This window comes from Crocuta crocuta, unplaced genomic scaffold (genome assembly GCF_008692635.1).
Source record: "Crocuta crocuta isolate KB4526 unplaced genomic scaffold, BGI_CrCroc_1.0 scaffold149, whole genome shotgun sequence".
Classification (NCBI taxonomy): Eukaryota; Metazoa; Chordata; class Mammalia; order Carnivora; family Hyaenidae; genus Crocuta; species Crocuta crocuta.
This window is the reverse complement of record NW_027551561.1, coordinates 5,104,513-5,123,397: the sequence shown is the minus strand read 5'-3', so window position 1 is coordinate 5,123,397 and position 18,885 is coordinate 5,104,513. Positions and strand designations below refer to the sequence as shown.

Sequence of the window (18,885 nt, the reverse complement as noted above, 5' to 3'; positions counted from 1 at the left end):
CGGTGACCCCGGGAGACGTCCAGCCGACCCCCAGCTTCAAGAGGGAAACAAACACATACTCTAGTGGATGGGGCAGCCTCCTGGAAGGGCAGTCAGGAGAGCATCCGAAGGCCCCTGCTGCATCAAAAAGGGGGCCTGGGACCCCCGGGGGCAGAAATGGCGAGGGTGGCCAAGTGTGCACTGGTTTATTGACCAAACCTATTTCAAACAACGTGTGTGACAGGTCGGGAAAGCCCCAGCCCTTGGCCGCTGGACACAGAATTCCTGGTGGAAAGGTTTACCGGAACACAGTGTAGCCCAGGGAAGCCAGCCTCGGAGGGGTCCTACATGGGTCTTCTGGAGAAAAGTACACCCACCCACCAAAAAAAGAACCCCGCAATCAAACGGTGCAGCGACAGAGAGACCCACTGTGGCCCGCGGGAGAGAGAGTTCTGCAGCAACCGTGGGGCCAGAGCTGTCTTCGGGGCCGAGCCTAGGCACCCCGGCCTCAGCCGGCCTACCAGTGAAGGCCTGACGGTGGTGTCTTCTCATCTTTATTGCTTTCCAGAGAGAAGGGAGGGATCCGGACGTCAAAGTGGGAGCCATCAGGCCTCTCGAAGCGGAACGTACCCCTGCGGTCAGAGAGAAGCCGGGTGAGAGGAAGCGAAGGCTGAGGCCCCCCTGAGGGTCCGGGGAGCCCTTCGGCCACAGCTCCAGAACTGAACACGGCAGGATGAGACAGGCCTGGGCTCTCTTCTGCCTGGTCCGTGTCAGGGTCACCCCAGTCCACAAACCCAGGAGCCCTTCCGAACCCTACGTGAAAAGAAGAGACAACAGCCGCCCTGATTCAGGCCCTGAGATGTGCACCGTGCGAGCTGGCCAGCTATACTTCCGGGTTAGGGAGTGAAGCACCAGGGAGAAAAAAACTACACGGGCAACTCAGCGCAGCATCAGACCACCAGACCACCTCGGTCCAAGTCCCCGGCCCACCAAATCACAGGGAAACTAGAACACAAGTAGTCATTAAAAAAAAAAAAAAAATCAGACAAGTGTGGGGCGCCTGTGTGGCTCATTCAGTTGCGCATTCGACTCTTGATTTCAGCTCAGGTCATGATCTCGGGGTCATGGGACTGAGCCCCAAGTTGGGCTCTGCGCTGAGTGTGGAGTCTGATTAAGATTCTCTCCCTTTCCCTCTCCCCCTCTCTTCCCTGCTTGTACCCCTCTCTCTAAAAACAAGGAAAAGAAACATCAGAGAAGGCCCACACAACAGCGGACAGCAGATAAGGCTCTGCCTGAGGCTGTTGCCTGACCCAGGATTAACCGCAAACTCCGAGCTTTTGCTTCTCCGTCTGCGGAGCAGCGGCCCTGTCCCCAGCTCGCACTCACCACATGTGGCCGCTGGAGGCCTGCAGGGAGACATGGCTGCTATACTGGAACGCAGGCTGCTCCTTGGATAGCACTGGCTCCTGTAAGCGTGCGGACAAGATAGGTGAGGCCGGACAACCCCCTGTGCCCTGGGGCCACGTGCTGCCTGCCCGTTCATCAGGACTGGGTGCCCCCCCCTAGGCTTCCCACAGCAGCTGCCTGCTGGTATCTTTTATCTGGATTCTGGAAAGGGAACCTCAGACTGAATGTCTGCGGGCCCCGCGACCCCAGGCACAGGACCTACTCTGTAAATACGCCTCCTGGCGCCCATTCGCTGAGTGCCTACTGCCAAGCGCCAGGTGCTCTGCAAACATTTGCTGACCTAAATCTCCTAGTAACTGGGTGTGACTCCCATTTTAGCGGAAAGAAACTGACTTTTGGTTAAATAACGGGCCCAAACTGGCATTCAGAGCCAGATCACCTAACTCCAAAGCCCTGTCCCTATTCACTATCCCACCCTGCTTCCCAAGTCCCCGCTGATGTGGCTAAATACGTGTTCAGTGTGGCTCCTGGCCATTCTTCAGGACTTTGTTTCTCAGGGGACAGGGTGGGGCAGCGCGCGATTTGCAAAATCAGATCTCACGGACCAGCAGAGGGTGCAGGCATGTAAGAAGGTAGAGGAAGGACAGCTGGGAGTCGTGGCTGGGGACGGGGCGGGGAAGCCCCACCGAAGGGCACTCAAATTCGTATTGTTGATAAGGCCCCGTGCTGGCAGCAAGAACTCTACACAAACTCTGCTGTCAGCGTCGCTTGGGTTCAGATCCAGGTCCCACCACTACCAGCCATGGGACCGTGGGCTATATTTCTCTTTGCAACCTTTCCCTTCCTCTGCGAAACAGGTTGTAAGAAACCTGTCTCTCAGGGTCGTTGTAAGGTGTCACCCAAAACAGCCCAATGCGTTCACACACGCAGCCCCCGGCCCCAGCCACAGAAGAGCAGGAAAGCATGCGCTCGGCCCCCAGGCCTGCCGGGCAGGGCCACAGACAGGCCGTCACGGCCTGGCGACGCTCACCCTGCCCACCACCCCGCGGCCTCGCACAGTCTCCAGGGTGCCAGACAAACTGAATATCCTCCAGTGTCGCTCCCGGAGCTGCACCACATCGCTGTCGAGGTTCTCCAAGCGGATGCAGTAGCGCCACTGTGGGGGCGGAGAGAGTCACATCTGAGAAAGGACAGACCTCGGGCCAGTCCCCCCAGAATTCCAGGAAAGCAAAAGGCAACAAAGACTTGACAATGCGCCCCATCTCCTGAGCTTCTCTCCTCCCACAGGGAAGCACTCACCCAGTAGACATGGGAATTCTGGGCTTCCTGGGGGGGAAAATAAAACAAAGAATTTAAGTCTCAGAGGGCAGGACCAAGTGCGTTCCAATCAACATCTCTGCAACTGAGGAGACGGTTCCAGGAAGGGTACGGAGGCAGGACAACGCCGCGAGTGTCTGCAGGGTGATGACTGAATTACGGCCAACAAGCCCAAAGGAAGGCCGCCTCGCCTGGACCCATCCCTGGCCTCCCTGCCCCTCCCCCATCAGGTTCAGCAGCGGAGCCTGATGCCAACGGAAANGGCCCGCCGCTGGCCCCGGCCCCTGCTGGCCCCGGCCCCTGCTGGCGCCGGCCACCACCCTCCCCTGCCCTTCCAGAGCCCGACACCGTTACGATACTCGGGATGCTCCATGCTGGCCTCTCCTACCACCGTGAGCTCCTCCTGGAAGGCAGCGGCCGTGTTTCATTTTTATTTGAGGCTCACCCCCAAGCAAGAAATAAGCCACTAAGCACCTAATACATATAATGGGTGAAGATCAGCCTCTGCTGGTTTGCATGTGTGTATTCTTCCTACACGTGTACACAGGACCCCCTCTGAACCTGAAGAGCAAAGTCAGCCTGGAGGCCTCCTTCCCAGAACCTGAGCGTCTCCCTGCTTCGGCTCTTGGTGTTGACCCAGCGCGTGCAGCACTAGGAAGCAGAACCCGCGTTCTAGGGGAATCTGGGCCCAGGCCGGCCACATACCCTCATGCCCATGTAGAAGGGGATGACGGTGACACGAATGTTCTCGGTTGTCTCCCGGTGGACGTCAGAGAGCTCCAGCCAGGGGTGGTTCTTCTCTTGCCAGGCCCGCAGCGTCTCCCGGGCCACGAAAGGGGGTGCTAGGGCAAGAGAGAACTGGTCAGTCCAGGCTGGTGTCCCAGGTGCCGCACTCACTCTCCAACTGCCTCTCCTAGAAAACTCTTCCCAACGCCGGTCCTGGGCAAACAAGGCACCCAAACGCGAAGCAAAAGCACAGGCTGGAAAAAGGCCCAGAGCTGCCGCCAGGAGTAAGCCCAGAGGAGGTCTGTGGTGACGCGGTGGTGGGAAGAGACGTGGGCTGGGAACGAGGAGCCCGAGTTTTCAGACCCTGCTGTAACCCTGACCTTGCCGCTAACTAAGCAACCTGGAGTCCCTTTTTACCATCCCTGAGCCTCGGTTTCCGTATCTGTTAGGAAGAGGCCACAGCCATCCGCCTGTCTTGGGGCGCTGATGGGAGGCTGAATAAGGTTGCGGGTGTATGGCTTTGAGGTTACTTCTATGACACTGTCTCTGAAGAAAGGGCCCTCCCGTCCCAGCTTCCCTCCCTGTGGGAGATCACCTTTTGTCTGGTCATACAGAAGGAATCTTTCAAACAGCTCGTGCTGGATGGGAACCTGATCGGTGGAGGTGTAGGGGAGGATGTCTTCATGGCTGACATAGTCCAGGCCTGGCACAGAGAGGGAAGAGAGACAGTGACACTCACAGGGGAAAGGGGAGGAACAAGGCTGGGATGAGCCCGGCACCCCCACTCTCAGCCTCTATAACCCCTCCTAGCCGATTCAAGGACGTCAGAAAGGCATCAACATCTTCTCGCCGAGATACCCCGGACCTCTCAAGGACAGGCACACGCAGATGCTCACGACTCACCTGGGATGGCGTAGAGGGCCCGGCTGTCGTCATGGTTAGCCAAGAAAGTCACAGCTTCTGTCTGAGATCTCTGAGACTAGGCAAGAAGCGAGTCAGAGAGTTTCTCAGTCGCTCTCCAGTCCTGAGAAGTTGGGGCCCATTGCTGATAGGGGCTCTTTTTGACCCTCCCTCCTCCCTCCCTCTGTCCCCATCAGGCTCGGGCCTTTCCCGCAGAGAGAAACCCTCAGCCCAGCCATCGTGCCTACTTACTATATGCGGACAGTCTCGGGCATCGATCAGCACCTGATAGTAAGTGTGAGTTTTGCCTTTCACCTCCTTAGAGCCGTGGCCAGCAGGATTCTCTGCTCTACAGAGTAGGGGAAGGAGCCGAAGATCACCCCGCGAAAAAGAGAAGCAGTGCCTGCCCCCGCTCCCTACCTCCTCACCAGAACACACTAGTGCATGATCTGAAGGGGCTCCTGCATGAGCCGGGTACGGGCTCAGCAGCCCCCCGCCTGGCTGCGGGGCAACGATGGAATGTGAAGGACCCTCTGTGTCGTACTCTCTGGCTGCTCCCTAGAAAGGGGCCATGTTGAGAAATTCAAATTGCTGCCTCCCTCCAATCCTGGAGCCCCAGATGCCCCGCTCTTCTCACACCCCTGGGGTTGTCTCTGATCACTTAACGGAGCTGCGTCTTTTCTGTGTTAACGTACTCCATACTCCGTATGGCGAGAAGAGACAGAGATTCTAACCGAATGTCAAGAATTCAAGAAAATTAGTCCCGCAAATGCCTTCTGGGCTGCTTATAATGCAAACAGAGGACAGCTTGGGAAAGCATCCTAGGAGGGCCTAAAGGGACCCTCTGGCATAATGAGCCTGTCCCTGGCACTCAGCACTTTGGTCTCCACGGTGTCCGGGAAGCACTCTGGGACTGTTCTGATAGCCTGGCAGGATGGTGGATTCACCCCTGGTACCCCAATTACGTAGGCTGGCCATGAGTCAGGCCTCCTCCTGTAAGTAAGGGTACTTACTTCTCGGGGGCCGTAGAGGCCACATCCCGGTCATAGAGTCGGGCCTGCCAGGGAAACAGGACGACACCTCGGTAGCCAAAAACACTATGAAGAAAGAGCTAGGAGGAAAGAGAGGCCTCAGTGAGTGGGCAGTTCCCAAGTCCTCACAGGTGCACTCAGACCGCTAAGGGGCACAGGTATAGCCACAGCACCAGATGACATCTTGCTAGTCTTTCTCTTGAACTCTGCGATCCACCCCTACCAGCTTTGGAACACTCTTACCCCCTCCCCGCCCCCTTCACCTGGCCAACTTCTGCTGATCCTTCAGGCTGTAGTTTAAACCTCTAGGAAGCCTTCCCCGAGCCCCCCTCCACTTAGCACAGGGCTTGGCCACCGACCCCATCATAATTCATCTCTAGGCTACCACCTCCACAAAGGCATTGCTTCCTGATTCAACTCCAATGCACGTCTGGTCCAGTGCAGGCATACCAAAAAAAAGGGGTGGGGGGACGAGGAGTTGAAGTAAAAAAAAGTCCTTACTGACAAGGGGCTTCAATCTATCTCAGTGGATCTGGCACAAAGCTGATAGAAAAACAAGAGCCTCACACCCACAGCATATAGGACACTGCGATCCGTTCAGCTATGATGAAGCATCAGAAGTTTCCTTTTCTAAAAGCTCCCTCCACTGGCTTCCCACAACCCACTATATTACAGGACTCTTCAACAGCGTGGCTCTCTCCTCACTATGGTCCAAATCATCTCTGTCCACACTAACCTGGAAAGGGAACCCAGCAACACGTGAAATGGATGGATTCAAAACCAGGAAGACAGACACTCCATCTTGAATCTGTGATTCTGATCTGGCATTGAAGCACCAAGGCCAAAAACCGTAACATAAGGGCCGAAGCGGACCCTCTCAGAGGCCGGGCGCGCCCCAAAAATGCAAGAGGAACCCAGCCCAGCACTCACCTGCCCAGTCTCATATTTACCATTCTGCTTGGGCACCTCAAACACACCAACCGTCTCCAAAACTTTGCCCTCTGGGCGGTTTCTGATGAGAAAGGAAAAGAACAAGCAGCTGACACAGCCGAGAAGGTAATGGTACCGCCAGCACCAGATAAAGCTACAGAGGGGCCAGGCAGTGGGGCAGGTGAAGCAGGTAAGGGTCCTGCCAAACCACAGCTCCAAATTCCGCCTTTCACCCTGTGAGATCCTGCCTCAGTGCCTCTATTAGATCGGACTGCACCCGGACCCTTTCTGCTCTCTCTGCCTTCCTCGCATCACGCCCTGGCACCATCATGTGCACCCCATGCCTGCTTCTTCCCTGACCCACCCTCCTGACCTCCCACAGCATTTAACCGCCCTTCCCACCTTGCATTTTCGTTATTTGTGCCCATGTCTTATCTTCACTAAAGACTGCACGTTCCCCGGGACCAATGCCAAGGTCTGATTAGCCTGTTTCCCCTCGGAGCCTAGTGTACAGGAGGTGCTCAAAAAACATTTGTTCTGTTAAAATTGCATCTCTGTCTACCCGCCCCCGCTAAAGTGCAGCCTTCACCCTCCCCTTGGAGGGCATCATCTCCGGATGTCCAGCTGAACTCCCGGCACTGCACAGAACAGTCTCTCGATCTAGTTTTTGTCCAGGTTTCACAGGAGTGCAAATTTCACAGGGGTCTTAAAACTGCAAATAGTGATCATCTCTCGCCAATCCCCGAGTCTAATCTCAGCCACTAAAACGTCAGTTCTCTCTGACCTCTCTGGGCAGGGCTGCTCTTTCTAGGGGTCTTCCGAAGGTCTACTATTCTCAGTACTCTGGAGGGGTGAACCTTATGCTTCCTCTCACTTGATCCTCCAGCCCCAATGTGATCTGCCTGTCCCATCGCCAGAGACCGTGTTCACACCACCCACATGGCCTCCGAGCCCCCTCGCCAAGTCACACAGAAAGAATCAGTCTCCCCAAGGTCACGCTGAAACCTGGATCCCACGCAGGGCCCACACTCAAGAGTCTTGCTTCCCACTTCGAGCATCTTTCCGTGGGAGGCCTGGTCTCGATCCCGGGCTGGGGGTTCAAGCCACACGCCCTAGGGCTTAATTAAAGGGCTGCCCTTTAACAGCAGCGCTCGAGATCCCCACTTGGGGGAGGAAGGATTCGCTCCGGGAGGGTTACCAGCTCCCCTTCGGAGCCAGCCCTGCGCAACCCCGGGGCTCTGGGCCGCGCTCCCTTCTCTGTTCCTGGCACACGTCCCAGCCAGGGCAGGTCGGCTCCCGGCCGGGACCCTCTCCCTAGTCGAGCTCCAATCACCCTCGGCCGGCCCGGCCGCCTGCCTCCTCGCTGGCCGAGAAGACGCTCCCTGAGCTCCCCGTACGGCCCCCGCACTCCGTNCCGCGCCGCGGCCCCCCCCCCTTGGCCCTCTGCCCCGCCCCGTCCCGCTCCGCGAACTCCGTGCTCCTTCCGGTGCGCCATGGGCGGAAGTCCCGGCCCCGGGTCACCTGACCGCAAGCCGCTGGTCATGGCGTCTCGCTTGCTGGCCGGCGAGCGGCTGGTGCGCGCTTTGGAGCCCGGCGGCGAACTGGAGCCAGAGCAGCTGCCCCGGAAGCTGCGAGCAGAACTGGAGACCGCGCTGGGGAAGAAGCACAAGAGCGGGGATGTTCCCAGTGGCCCCGCGCGCCTGGTTTCTTTCCGCCTGATCCGCGATCTGCATCAGTACCTGAGAGAGAGGGGTGAGCCCCAGTCTCCAGACCGGTCTCCTCCTTCGTTTCCAGAGTCTTGTCCCTCCTGGGCTTTATCCCACCCCTGGCATCGTTATGAGGAGGGAAAAAAAATCCCATCAGTCTCCTTCGGCCGCGAACGGTCATCTAGCCAACCCAAGAGCCCCCTCGAAAACACTAGAGCAACCCACTCCCTTAGCAACTCCCATGAGGGTTTCTCGTGGCTGACCAAATTTATTTGTGCACTTTTTTTCTCCTGAAAGCCTCCTCGTGAACTACCAGGCTTGCTTAGGGCCGCCTGACCTTTGAGGAAGACCAGTTGTACTCAGGGTAGTGAGCGTGTCCTGTTTGGGGATCTGGATTTCTTTCCCTCTCAAAAACAAGTCAAATCTGATACTTTCTCTCCCCCACCTTTTTTCTCTTTTCTTTTCTTTTTTTTCCCCTTCTTTTGCATAGGATTATGGAAAACTATCTTCAAAGACCTGAACTGGAGTCGCATCTGAGTCCTAATCCTAGCTCTGCCACAAACTCCCCTTAGAGAAGTCATTTCCCCCTTCATTGGGTCTCAGTTCCCTTAACTGTAAAGGGACGGACTAAGACAAACTGGCTTGTAAGGTCTTTTGCCAGAAATAATGTGACTTACCCAGCCGTACAAAGGGTAGACCGCTTGACTGTTAGAACTGAAAAGTACCTTAGAGATCACCTAGTACGCTGTCCTCTGAGTATTTGGCATTATTGTGGCTGAAAATTATATAGGGCAGTTCTGTTGTGGCCACAGCATGACCTAATCTAAAGGCAAGTGTAAGTGGCTTACGTGTTAGCTGTGACTTTGGCAAGATAAATGAGCCCTGACACTTAAAAGTCCGTATGCACGCTAGGAGATATTTATGTGGAATTGTCCTTCAGTTGTTCTCAATTGAAGATGATCTTGGAGATGAAATGAAATAGGAATGGCCATGTTTTATTTTGGTAGAAGTTATAGAAAGGCTAGACCCTTCTCTGATCTAATCCTTTGACCTCAGTTCTATGTATCATTATGCCTGTGGAAATCTTTTCTTCCCAGGTTCCACACTATACCTTCATGAGCTCCTAGAAGGCAGTGAAATCTATCTCCCAGAGGTTGTGAAGCCTCCCCGGGTATGTAAGGGATATATTTGTGAGAATGGGTATTGGCCGCATTGGACTTATTCATGATACGCTCAGATTCATGAATCAGCCTTTGGGCTCGAACATTTGTCTTCTAAATCCTTGAGAGCTGGGGTGGGGGAACTGGATATTGTCCTGCCTGTTTTGACAGCTTGGAAAACAGATTCCCACCCCACAACCCTCCAAAAAGACTTCCAAAGCAGTGGAGGCAGGACTGGTGCATGGGTCTCTTAGCCCCCTTAGCAGTGCTTTGCCCCCTGAGACCAGGGGTTGTGACATTGCTTTCTGGCAAGCTGGGAATACCCTTCTCATTTGATTTTTTTCGGCCCCAGAACCCAGAGTTGGTTGCCCGTTTGGAGAAGATTAAGATACAGCTTGCCAATGAGGAATATAAGCGGATCACCCACAATATCACCTGTCAGGTAAGAGCCTGCCCTCCAATACCTGGACTGAGTAGCCCCTGAAGGCGGCACCGTGCTCTGGGAAGAGGTACAGAGGAAAGAAATGACGTGGAAGCTTGGTTTTTACACTGTTCAGGGGCCACGGAAGCTCTGTGCTGCCTACAAATCTAATCTGATTCCCAACTCACTCACTGAGACTCTGGGCTCAGATCAGATGGTGACTGAGGTTTAAAAGTTGCAGAGATGGAGATAAACCTTGGCACCTTTCTTCTGACTGGGCTCCCTATTGTTCTGTGGCATGCTTCTGCCCTGGCGCAGGAGAGGACTGGGTGGGTCCTGGGAGCCCGTGCCCTTTCTCCAAAATGCTTGATCTGTGGTTCAGAAACGAATACATTTGTCCCTCTGTTGTCTGTTCTCCCGGACAACAGCATCCACGGAGAAGGCCGAGTTGATGTGTTGGGGAATAAAGAGAGTAGAGCCCAGCCTGACAACTGGAAACTCTCTGGGCTGCTTCCATTCTGAAATCATTTGTGTTTTCTTTTTCCCAGGATTCAAGGCACAGTGGGACTCTTAGTGATTTTGGAAAGCAAGGTGAGGTGCTAGGGAATCAGTATTGCTAAAGCCCAGTTAACGGGGGAGGCAGCCCTGAGATAAGAGAGTCTTATGGAAGATACCGACCTAAAGGTTTCTTCCCTGGGTTCTTCCCCAAAGTGAGGTCAGTGAAAGCTCTGGTCATTACCATCTTCAACTTTATCGTCACGGTAGTAGCTGCCTTCGTCTGCACTTACCTTGGAAGCCAGTATATCTTCGCAGAAATGGCCTCCGTAAGTAGACACTGGGCCGGGCGGGGTGCCCCAGGTGGGGGTGTTGGTGGAAGAGGGAGGAAGGTATGGGAAGGTGCCTTGAACAAGTTAGGTGTTAAACAAGTTTTTATGCAGTAAACAAGAGGAGCGTTTGAGCTGTCCAGCAGTCATGGGGGTACATGATAACCTCAAGAGAAGCCAGATCCTCTTTTCTTCCCTTCCCCCCCCATCCTTATTATCCTTATTAGAGGTGCTAGAGGCTGCAGAGTTGGGTGCTGACCTGTATGCCCTAAGCCCGGTTCTCTCTCTCCGCAGCGGGTACTGGCTGCGCTGATCGTGGCCTCTGTGGTGGGCCTGGCCGAGCTGTATGTCATGGTGCGGGCGATGGAAGGCGAATTGGGAGAGCTCTGAAGGTTCCTCAGAGGTCTGGAGCGGATCTGGGGAGACGCCAGGCTCCCAGTTGCCAGTCACTGACTCTCAGTCAACCTACCAGGCGCTTTGTCGTCAGCTCTGGTTACACAGAGGGCCGAGCCAAGGCCACCTGCTGTTCCTACAGACGGTCCGGGGTGGGGGCGGGGAACCCCAACCTCTGTGAGTTTCCAGAGGGGCTCTAAAAGAGACTCAGACAACAACTGAACAGAACTGGTCTTTCAGTACCTTCTCCTGACCCCAGGACTGCCTTCTCCAGTCCACCTGGGCACTGCCGAGGCTGGAGTTTTCCATCAGGAGTACATAGAACCCAGGGCCTCCAAGAAGCAGACAGTACTGCCTTGAAATTGCCCAACTGCACAAATTGATGGTCACCCTCTGCCCATACATCCTCGATGCAGGCCTGTAATTGAGATCAGTAGGCTCTTAAAAAAAAACCAAAGGATTCCCTTTCTCCAGTTTGTGCCAGAAGAGGAACTGATCACAGCACACCGAATAAGAGAAAGACCGGTTGGCACGGGCTGGTGAAATTGGGAGCTAGGCAGCTACCTTTCTGGGATCTTCATTTCTGTCTTCGTCCTCTTCCTTCTGCCGGCCTTTTACACATTTTCTGGGTGCTTCTGCCCGTCTCTGCCACTCGTCAGCCTTCCTTGAACTTCCTACCTTCCCATCACCCTTTGCTCTGCCTCCAAAAATGAAACCAGTTCAGAAGGCAAAACAGTATGTGTGCTTTTAGTTGAAAATCTCTTGTGTTTGTGTGTGTTGACGGGAAGAGTATGCCTCCTGTGGATTCTCTGTGCTATTAAAGGGAGGTGTTCTTTGTAGATACGGAGTCTTGTCAGGTTTAACTATATGTGTGATTACGAAGAGACGTTACGCGTGATTACAGACCCATGAGTGTGTGTACGTATTGTTATATGTAAACCTGTTGGAGGATTTTTTATGTACGTTCCTAAAATATTGGGGGGGGGGGTGCAAAAAATATTTTAAATGTGCACAGTTGAGTCATTGCTTTCCACAGTTGCTTTTTGCCTTTACAACCATCCTGGAGGTTGGAAGAGGAAACGATTTTAGGCCCCTTTTCCCGAAGACAAAACTGAGGCTGAGAGAGATCAGTTGACCAGCTGTGGTCTTTCTTCTGTAAAGGGAGCCAAAGGCTTCTAGGCTGTTCTGAAGTCCCTGTGTAACGTTAAACTTCCAAGAATTTCAATTAATGGTAGAGTGATAAAATCTGTATACGTGTACTTAGAAACTGCTAGCAATAGTTATCCAATAAATATTTATTGTACGTGCTGTATTCTTATTTCAAGTCTTGTGACAACACAGAAGCCCACAGGTTCCATAGTTCTGATCATTGTTCAGGGTCTGCTCCTAATGGTGTACTCCTTTCCATTTGTTCCCGCTGGGGGCTCCTGTGGTCTTTTGTTTTCCCCCAGGGTGCTCTTCTGTTCTTAGACAGAACCTTGGCTCCGTAGTCCTTTGCTCTACAGTATTTGCCAGTTTCTGCGGGATACATAGCCAGTCTGAGCTTCTCCAGACAATAACGTGAGAGACAGGGAGGGTTTAGGGTCTTCCGTTCCACCGCAGATCACTTTGTTGCAAAATCTTAGAATTTTTATTGTTGGTGAAAAGAAGTGTCAACCGTGAGAAAAAGCACGGGTATCATTTTATGATGTTTCTAGCAAGCCAGTGTAGTTTAGAAGATACGCTGAATTTTTGTGGGGATTCGTGGCTAGACTGGCGCTGAACTCTGAGGGCCAGGTAGCCTGTGTGCGCACATAGCCTTAGGCTTTCACACTCCCCAGACCCCTGGATTGGAAGGTTGGAAGACTTTCAAATGTTAGATCAAGAGCAGGACCCCTCAGACAGCTTCTGACGTAGGGTGTCTTCTCATACTGAGATCAGAGCCATTCCTCACACACACCCCTTTCACTAGAATGGGGTCCTTACCTGATCCCAACCCCCAACTCACAAGCCAGCAGGCTTCTGTGGCCTCGAACACTTACTGGGAACTTCTCTATGAGCCAAGTACTGTGCTTGCTTCTGGAGATCAAGAGGTAGAAGACCTAGCTCCTGCCAAGGTGACCTTCACCTTGCAAAGCGGGTTTTCCTCTGCAAGGGCAGAGTCGGAGACAGCAATTGGGTGGCCCGTACCCTGGTTCTCATTGCAGTGAAGGGAACTCTGCCCTCAGCCGCTGCCTCCTGCTGCCTGTCCCATACTTTTCTCCAGGGCAGTCTGGGCCCAGGGAAGAAAGGGAGTGCTTGGCAGGAAGCCAGAGGAACAAGACATTTGGGGCCTTCCCCAGTTCCCATAGCCTGCTGTGTCCGGAGAGAGAGCGGCAACGTGCATGAATTGAGAGCTTTCGTAACAGGTCACAACCACACGAAGCCCTTCGCTTAGCATCGTTGCTTCTCATGCCCAAAATGGAGAGAAGACATACCACCCCCGTTGTGCAGGCTAGTGGACTTGCAGAGAGCTGTGAGGTCACATAGCAGAGCCAGGATTTGAATTCAGTTTAGACCCGCAGTCTAACTCTGTGCTTTTCCGGAGCAGAGAGCTCCAGAAGTGGAGGCAGCCAGAGTGTCCTGGAATCAGCGGGAGCTAGGACAGAAGGTGCCAGCAGGCTCCCATCTCCCCAGTCTCGGTCGGCCAGAGCCCTAAGCCCTTTGGTTAACTGTCCCCCTAACTAATCCCAGTAGAAGCCTGGGTAATACTGCCCACCCAGTATCTGTGTGGAACCTGACCCTATTTGGGGATTACGTGATGGAGATACTTTTCAAAAGCCAATGGCCCTCGCTCCCATTCATTTGCAGCACATAACAATCCAGATTAAGGTATAGAGTTTGGGTTTTATTTGGAGATTAGTTGGTATTACAGATGATGGCGATACGAAAACCCAGTGTGGCCGGCGCGCACCCCCCTCACCCCCCGCCCCATGCTAAATCTGTCAGGTTGTCTCCACAGCCTCAGGTCAGAGGGCAGCCAATCTGATCTTTGTGAAAATTAAATCAACATAAGCCCGAAGCCCTTCTTTCCCCTGTACGACTCTAACACCACTTCCTCTTCAGATCCATCGATCTGACTCATTTGTCTAGGTGGTGGTAGGTCAGGAGAGGGGCCTGGACCATGAGAGGGCGGGTTCCCAGCCGCCTGGGGTGAGTTTCAGCACTCTTGCCACCGTACTCACTCAGCAGCTAACGGGCTGAAACTGAGGGGCGGCTGCTCCTTCTTTGCAGAGAGAAAGAGGAGTTGTCAGCTGGGATGAGAAGAATTGGGGGCCAGGCCTGGCGTGGGAGGTGGAAAACACGGCCCTTACCTCATCTCTCTGAAGGTACCTCCTGCCACGGCGATGGGCATATGCCCCAGGAGGGGCAGGGCGCCGGGTAGCTGGCGACCCTAGGCTGGCCTGGAGGGCGATGGAGGGGAGGGATCTCTGAGCTAACCTTCCTTCCAATAACAGAACTCCCTTGTGTCCAAGGAAGGGCAGGGGACCCACTTCTCATGTGTTGGGTCCTGACGGGCAGGGGTGGGCTGCGGGGCCAGAGGAGGGGTCTCACAAGGGCGGGACTTAGATTAGGAGTGGTCCTGGTTGGTGACGATGGCCGAGGCATAGATGAGGTCAGACAGGCTGCCCAGCGAAGTCTGGGGAGTAGCTCGCTCTGCAGAAACGTGGACCCCCGAAGCCCCAGCTGGTCCCCATGGGGCTACGGCTTTAGTCCCTGCCCAGGCCGGCCCTGGACCCAAGCCAGGCGCTGGGCCCGAGGCACGTCCACACAGGGAGGCACAGCGAGGTGTGCTGTTGGAGGGTGGAAGCTGGCCTGGCTTTTGGGGCTCCTGGGACTGCTGGAGGGTGTCTGGAAGAGAACGGGCTCTCTGGGGGGGCTCCGGCCTGGGGCTTGGGCCTCCTGCCTTTGTATTCTTGATTCTCTTGGCCCGGCGGTTCTGGAACCATACCTGGTAAGGGAAAAAGGAATCTCTTCTGGCTCCAGCCCCTCTCCCCCAGCTACACGGAAAGCAAAACCCGGAGGCAGGATACCCAGAGGGAAGGGGCTGTGTGAGAACACCCTCGCCCCGAGAGGGGGTCCCTGCTCACCTGTATCTTGGCCTCGGGAAGGCAGGTGACCCGGGCCAGGTGCTCACGGGTACCAATGTCAGGGTAGGGCCGGGCTGCAAACACCCGCTCCAGCTCCAGCAGCTGCCCTCTGCTGAAAGTGGTCCGCTTTCTCCGGTGGGGACCCAGCCCACTGGCGTGACCTGTGGGCCGGAGTAGGGGTCAAGCTGGGACTCCCCGCAGAAGCCTCCATCCCAGCCTCAAAACCCCCAGCGGACCCTGAAGCCCCTACTCCGCTCCCCTGCTTCAGCCCTTCCCGCAGCACATCTTCCCCCTGCCCACCCTTTCCCCACCAGATCACCTGTTGAGGGTGCACCCACGGGGCTAGCCATGGAGCCGAAGGAGAATGAGGAGCCCGAGGGCCATGCCGAGACTGTGCCCGCGCCACACCCCTCCTTGTGGGGTTTTATCCTGCTCAGAGGGCTGGCCCCGCCTCCAGGAGGGGGAGAGGTTTCATCTCCAGCCCGAGGGGAGCAGAGACGTCCCACAGGAAAGAGCGGAGGCCAGGGGCAGGGCTGGGGCTTGTGCAGGTATGGATGGGGCAAAACCGCTCTGGCCCCCGCTCCTCCAGGGGTTCACAAAGGAAGCTGGTCCGAGTCCCTCTCCTCACACCCCAAACTCCACAGTCTGTGTCTGAAAGCCTGTACTTTGTGAAAATCCTCCCAGGATCTTCCCAGAAGGAAGCCAAAGGAATCCTCTCCAGCGCTCCCAGCGCTTCACCTGCCCCCTGGGAGCCCTCAGTGGCCCCGGGCCGCCGTCAGGGGACAGCAGACGCAGTCCTAGGCCTTAGCTGAGGGCTGGGCTGCCGAAGCCAGGCAGGACGAGGAGGCCGACGGGGAGACCGCAGCGTCACCCCCTGCTCGCCCTCGGGTCTGTTTCACAGATTTGCCTGCATCGAGCCCTGTCTCCATGGCCCCTGGAGACCCCAAATGGGCTTCCTGGAGTCCAGGAACCTAGAACCAAAGGCGGCTTCACAGGTACAGCCGAGGAGTTTTAAGAAAGACACTTCGGGGGGCACCTGGGTGGCTCAGTCAGTTGAGCGGCCGACCTTGGCTCAGGTCATGATCTCACAGTTTGTGAGTTCGAGCCCCACATCAGGCTCTGTGCTGATAGCCTGGAGCCTGCTTCCGATTCTCTGTCTCCCTCTTTCTGCTGTACCTCTGCTTGTACTCTGTCTCTCAAAAATGAATAAACATTTAAAAAATTTAAAAAAAAAGACACTTCGGGGTTTTTTGTTTTGTTCTTTCGTTTGGTTGGTTGATTTTTAAGGAGTATTCATCCTTGTAAGTCTTCTGAGTCCTTCTTCTAAGACACGTGGGTGCATCTGGATTTCCTTTGAGTTCTTGCCCTTTCCTCTCCTAACTACAGTGCCCCAGGCCCCAGACCCAAGACAGAGGCCTCAAAGAAAGGCTTGTCCTAGGGGAGGGTGTGGGGGGCACACCGACCAGTCCCCTGGGCTGACCCCCTTGCAGGCTCAGAACGGGCAGAAAAGCTGAACCAGAACTCCACGCCCCCTGCCCCGTCTCTCTCCTCCAGGACCCTAGTCAACTTCAGGAGGGCAAGGAAGCCCTGGGCTGGGAGGGACACTTGGTGGCTCCTGTCATCACCGGAGCTGTTCAAGCTCCTGCCAACGTTGGTGGGCTAGCAGGGCCCCCTTAGCTCAGGAGGAAGTCTAGCGCTCACGAGGCCTTCCCCTGCCCAGAGCTTTTCCGGTTCATGGAGAAAAGCTGAGCCCAACACGGACAGGACACAATGACACTGACACTCTCCTCCTCCAAGACGTCGTGACAGCCTAGCTTCCCCTCCCTTCCCCGGGGAAGATCCCAGTCTCTGCCCGTCCACCCCAGTCAGGACAGTAGTCTGAAACTCAGGACCAAGGGGACTTTATTGGGCTGGGAGGAAGAGGTTGAGGGGGGAGCCGCGGGGGGCCCAGCCGTGCTTGCTCCGACTCCTACTCGCGGCCAGGGTCTGGGCAGCCCAGCCAGTACTGGGCGATGGAGCGCGGGTAAGGAGGGCTCACAACGTCCACTTGCCGTGTGCGAAGGTTGACTCGGTAGTACTTGTCTGGAAGAGAGGCCAGCAGAGGGTGTGTGAGACCCAGCGTGTGGCCCTGCCCCCTCCTGCCCTGAGAAGGAAGACCTGGGTCTCTCCTGGAAGGCTAAGTGAACATCCACAGTGCAGCTAAGGACTCCCAGCCTGGCTTTCTGGAGTCACCTCCCAAGGGCCCTGTTCAGCCCATGCAGACCAGGGAGAGCAGGGAAGACCCCAGCTAGACCAGCTCCAGGGATGGCATGGGCTCACCTCCTGAGAAGAAGTAAACACTTTGGATGGGCTCGCAGGTGGAAGGCACGAGCCAGTCTATGTCATAGTCGTAGTTGAAGGTGGCCAGGCTGTCCTCCTCGCTGGAGAACAAGGACAGCCAGACTGAGCGGGACTGCCGGTGGGGGCTCTGGCTGCGGCCACGGCTACGGTTACGGCGTGAGCGGTAGCGTTTACGGTTACGCCGCTTAGACTTCTGCTTCCTGGCCCAGGACTGGGGAGCCGAGCCTGAGATGTAGATGCGGCCGGCCATGGCCGCATCCACTTGCCTGGGCACACCTGGCCAGTCTCGGCTGATGAGGCGGGGCTCACTAGCACCACCTGCGGCAGGGAAGAGGTTAATGAGAGCGTTGGGGGCCTTGTAGAGGCCGTCTGGGGCCACCTTGCCCAAGGACACAGCGTGCTCATGGCAGAACGCAGCCCCCAGCCCTCGGACTCCCCGTTCAGTGCTCTTTCCCCTAGCCTTCCTCCACCGTGTCCCTCCCCACGTGCCTCAGTCACAGCCCCTCCTCCCGGTGGCTGTGCCCTCAGCTGCGCCAGGCAAAGTCCAAGGTGTGGGGTCCCAGTGGGCCTCCCCCCAAAGGTCAACAGAAGCAAAGTCTGGCCTGAGCAAACAGCTTTTGATCCCTAGCTCCGCAATCGCAGCCCCTTCTGGCCAGCGCTGCCCCGCCCCTACCCTGGAGATCCCAGCCCTCTTGGGGAGAGGGCGAGGCTCGCCCACCCGCCCCCCATACCAGAGGATCCGGTCCAGAAGAGAAGTTCAAAGAAACTCTCCCAGCTGTCCCGCTGCAGCAGGGCGAAGTGTTCAAACACTGCAGACAGGGAGCTGCCTTCACACTCCTCCCGGCTGGGCTGCTGCTGGAATTCATACTCCCAGTACTGTCTCCCTGTGCAGGGAAGTGGGATGGGGGCAGGCTCGTGAGCAAGGCTGGAAAGCCAGCGCCAAGGCCAAGGCCGCTGGCCTTTGTGGGAAAGGAGCTCCTGGCAGGGGAGTAGGGGTGGTGAGCGTGATTTGAAGCGTCCCCGTACGGGAGTGTGGAGGAAAGCCCAGACTGCCCCACTGCCTGCTCTTGCGCCCACCCGCTCCCTTAATACCCTTGAAGAAGTAGACCCGCTCCCGGCCACTGTAGCTATGAGCAGGGAGAGCCAAGGCTGCATCCACATTGTCCGGAATGCCCTTGAAGCCTTCAGAGATGTTGCGGGGGTAGTCCGGGTCCAGAACCCCATCCTCGAAGCGCCAGTACTGATAACCCTGAGAGGCAGGGAAGGAGGCGGGAGTGAAGAGGTGGCTGGCTGGGCACAGGCTGAGCCCCCCACCCAAGGCAGCTGTCCCACTTCCAGGCTTGTCTCCCAGGACCGGGAGCCTTGGGCCTCCCCGGCCTCAAGAACCCCAGCCAGGACTTTTACAGGCTGCGATCCAGCCGTCTTGCCCACCCGAGTCCTGGGCACAGCAGCCCTCAACCCCTGCCTAGATACCCTTGGCTCTGACCCCCGGCCCCTGGGTCTGGCACCTGGAAGAGATAGGTCTTCCCCTGACAGTTGATGCGGGTGAAGGCAGCATCAATGGGGCCCTCAATGCCCCAGACGTCTCGGATAAGCTTGGGGTACCCAGGCCTCACTGCCTTTTCATCCAGCTCATAACAGT

At 56.0% G+C, this 18,885-nt stretch overlaps 4 protein-coding genes across 5 annotated transcripts in view; 1 reads left to right on the top strand and 3 right to left on the bottom strand.

Moving 5' to 3' along the window:
• Window positions 1-170: 170 nt before the first annotated feature.
• POLDIP2 (DNA polymerase delta interacting protein 2) lies at window positions 171-7,833 on the bottom strand. Its single transcript, XM_077749854.1, has 11 exons — window positions 7,688-7,833; window positions 6,291-6,372; window positions 5,343-5,440; window positions 4,582-4,678; window positions 4,333-4,408; window positions 4,025-4,132; window positions 3,409-3,545; window positions 2,686-2,712; window positions 2,417-2,542; window positions 1,366-1,445; window positions 171-611 (listed from the first exon to the last, which is right to left on the bottom strand). Exons 1-11 carry the CDS (start codon window positions 7,831-7,833, stop codon window positions 497-499), a joined length of 1,092 nt encoding a protein of 363 aa, XP_077605980.1. The 3' UTR covers window positions 171-496.
• VMA12 (vacuolar ATPase assembly factor VMA12) lies at window positions 7,810-12,097 on the top strand. Of its 2 annotated transcripts, none has more exons than XM_077749743.1 (6): window positions 7,810-8,042; window positions 9,094-9,167; window positions 9,509-9,598; window positions 10,126-10,168; window positions 10,343-10,401; window positions 10,696-12,097. In XM_077749743.1, exons 1-6 carry the CDS (start codon window positions 7,832-7,834, stop codon window positions 10,789-10,791), a joined length of 573 nt encoding a protein of 190 aa, XP_077605869.1. In that variant the 5' UTR covers window positions 7,810-7,831; the 3' UTR covers window positions 10,792-12,097. The 2 variants fall into 2 exon arrangements, with proteins under 2 accessions (XP_077605869.1, XP_077605868.1); XM_077749742.1 differs by having other exon boundaries at window positions 10,289-10,401.
• A 2,286-nt stretch (window positions 12,098-14,383) lies between these two features.
• Window positions 14,384-15,253, bottom strand: SEBOX (SEBOX homeobox). Its single transcript, XM_077749592.1, has 3 exons — window positions 15,223-15,253; window positions 14,904-15,064; window positions 14,384-14,764 (listed from the first exon to the last, which is right to left on the bottom strand). The coding sequence occupies exons 1-3, from the start codon at window positions 15,251-15,253 to the stop codon at window positions 14,384-14,386; spliced, it is 573 nt and encodes a 190-aa protein (XP_077605718.1).
• A 1,535-nt stretch (window positions 15,254-16,788) lies between these two features.
• The window catches only part of VTN (vitronectin), a 3,003-nt gene continuing 906 nt past the window's right edge, over window positions 16,789-18,885 (bottom strand). Inside the window, exons 4-8 of the mRNA XM_077749649.1 lie at window positions 18,752-18,885; window positions 18,336-18,492; window positions 17,975-18,127; window positions 17,223-17,561; window positions 16,789-16,985 (exon numbers count right to left, since the gene is read on the bottom strand). Of these exons, the coding sequence (XP_077605775.1) occupies window positions 16,873-16,985; window positions 17,223-17,561; window positions 17,975-18,127; window positions 18,336-18,492; window positions 18,752-18,885 (896 nt within the window). The 3' untranslated portion in view covers window positions 16,789-16,872. The remainder of the gene's footprint in view (window positions 16,986-17,222; window positions 17,562-17,974; window positions 18,128-18,335; window positions 18,493-18,751) is intronic.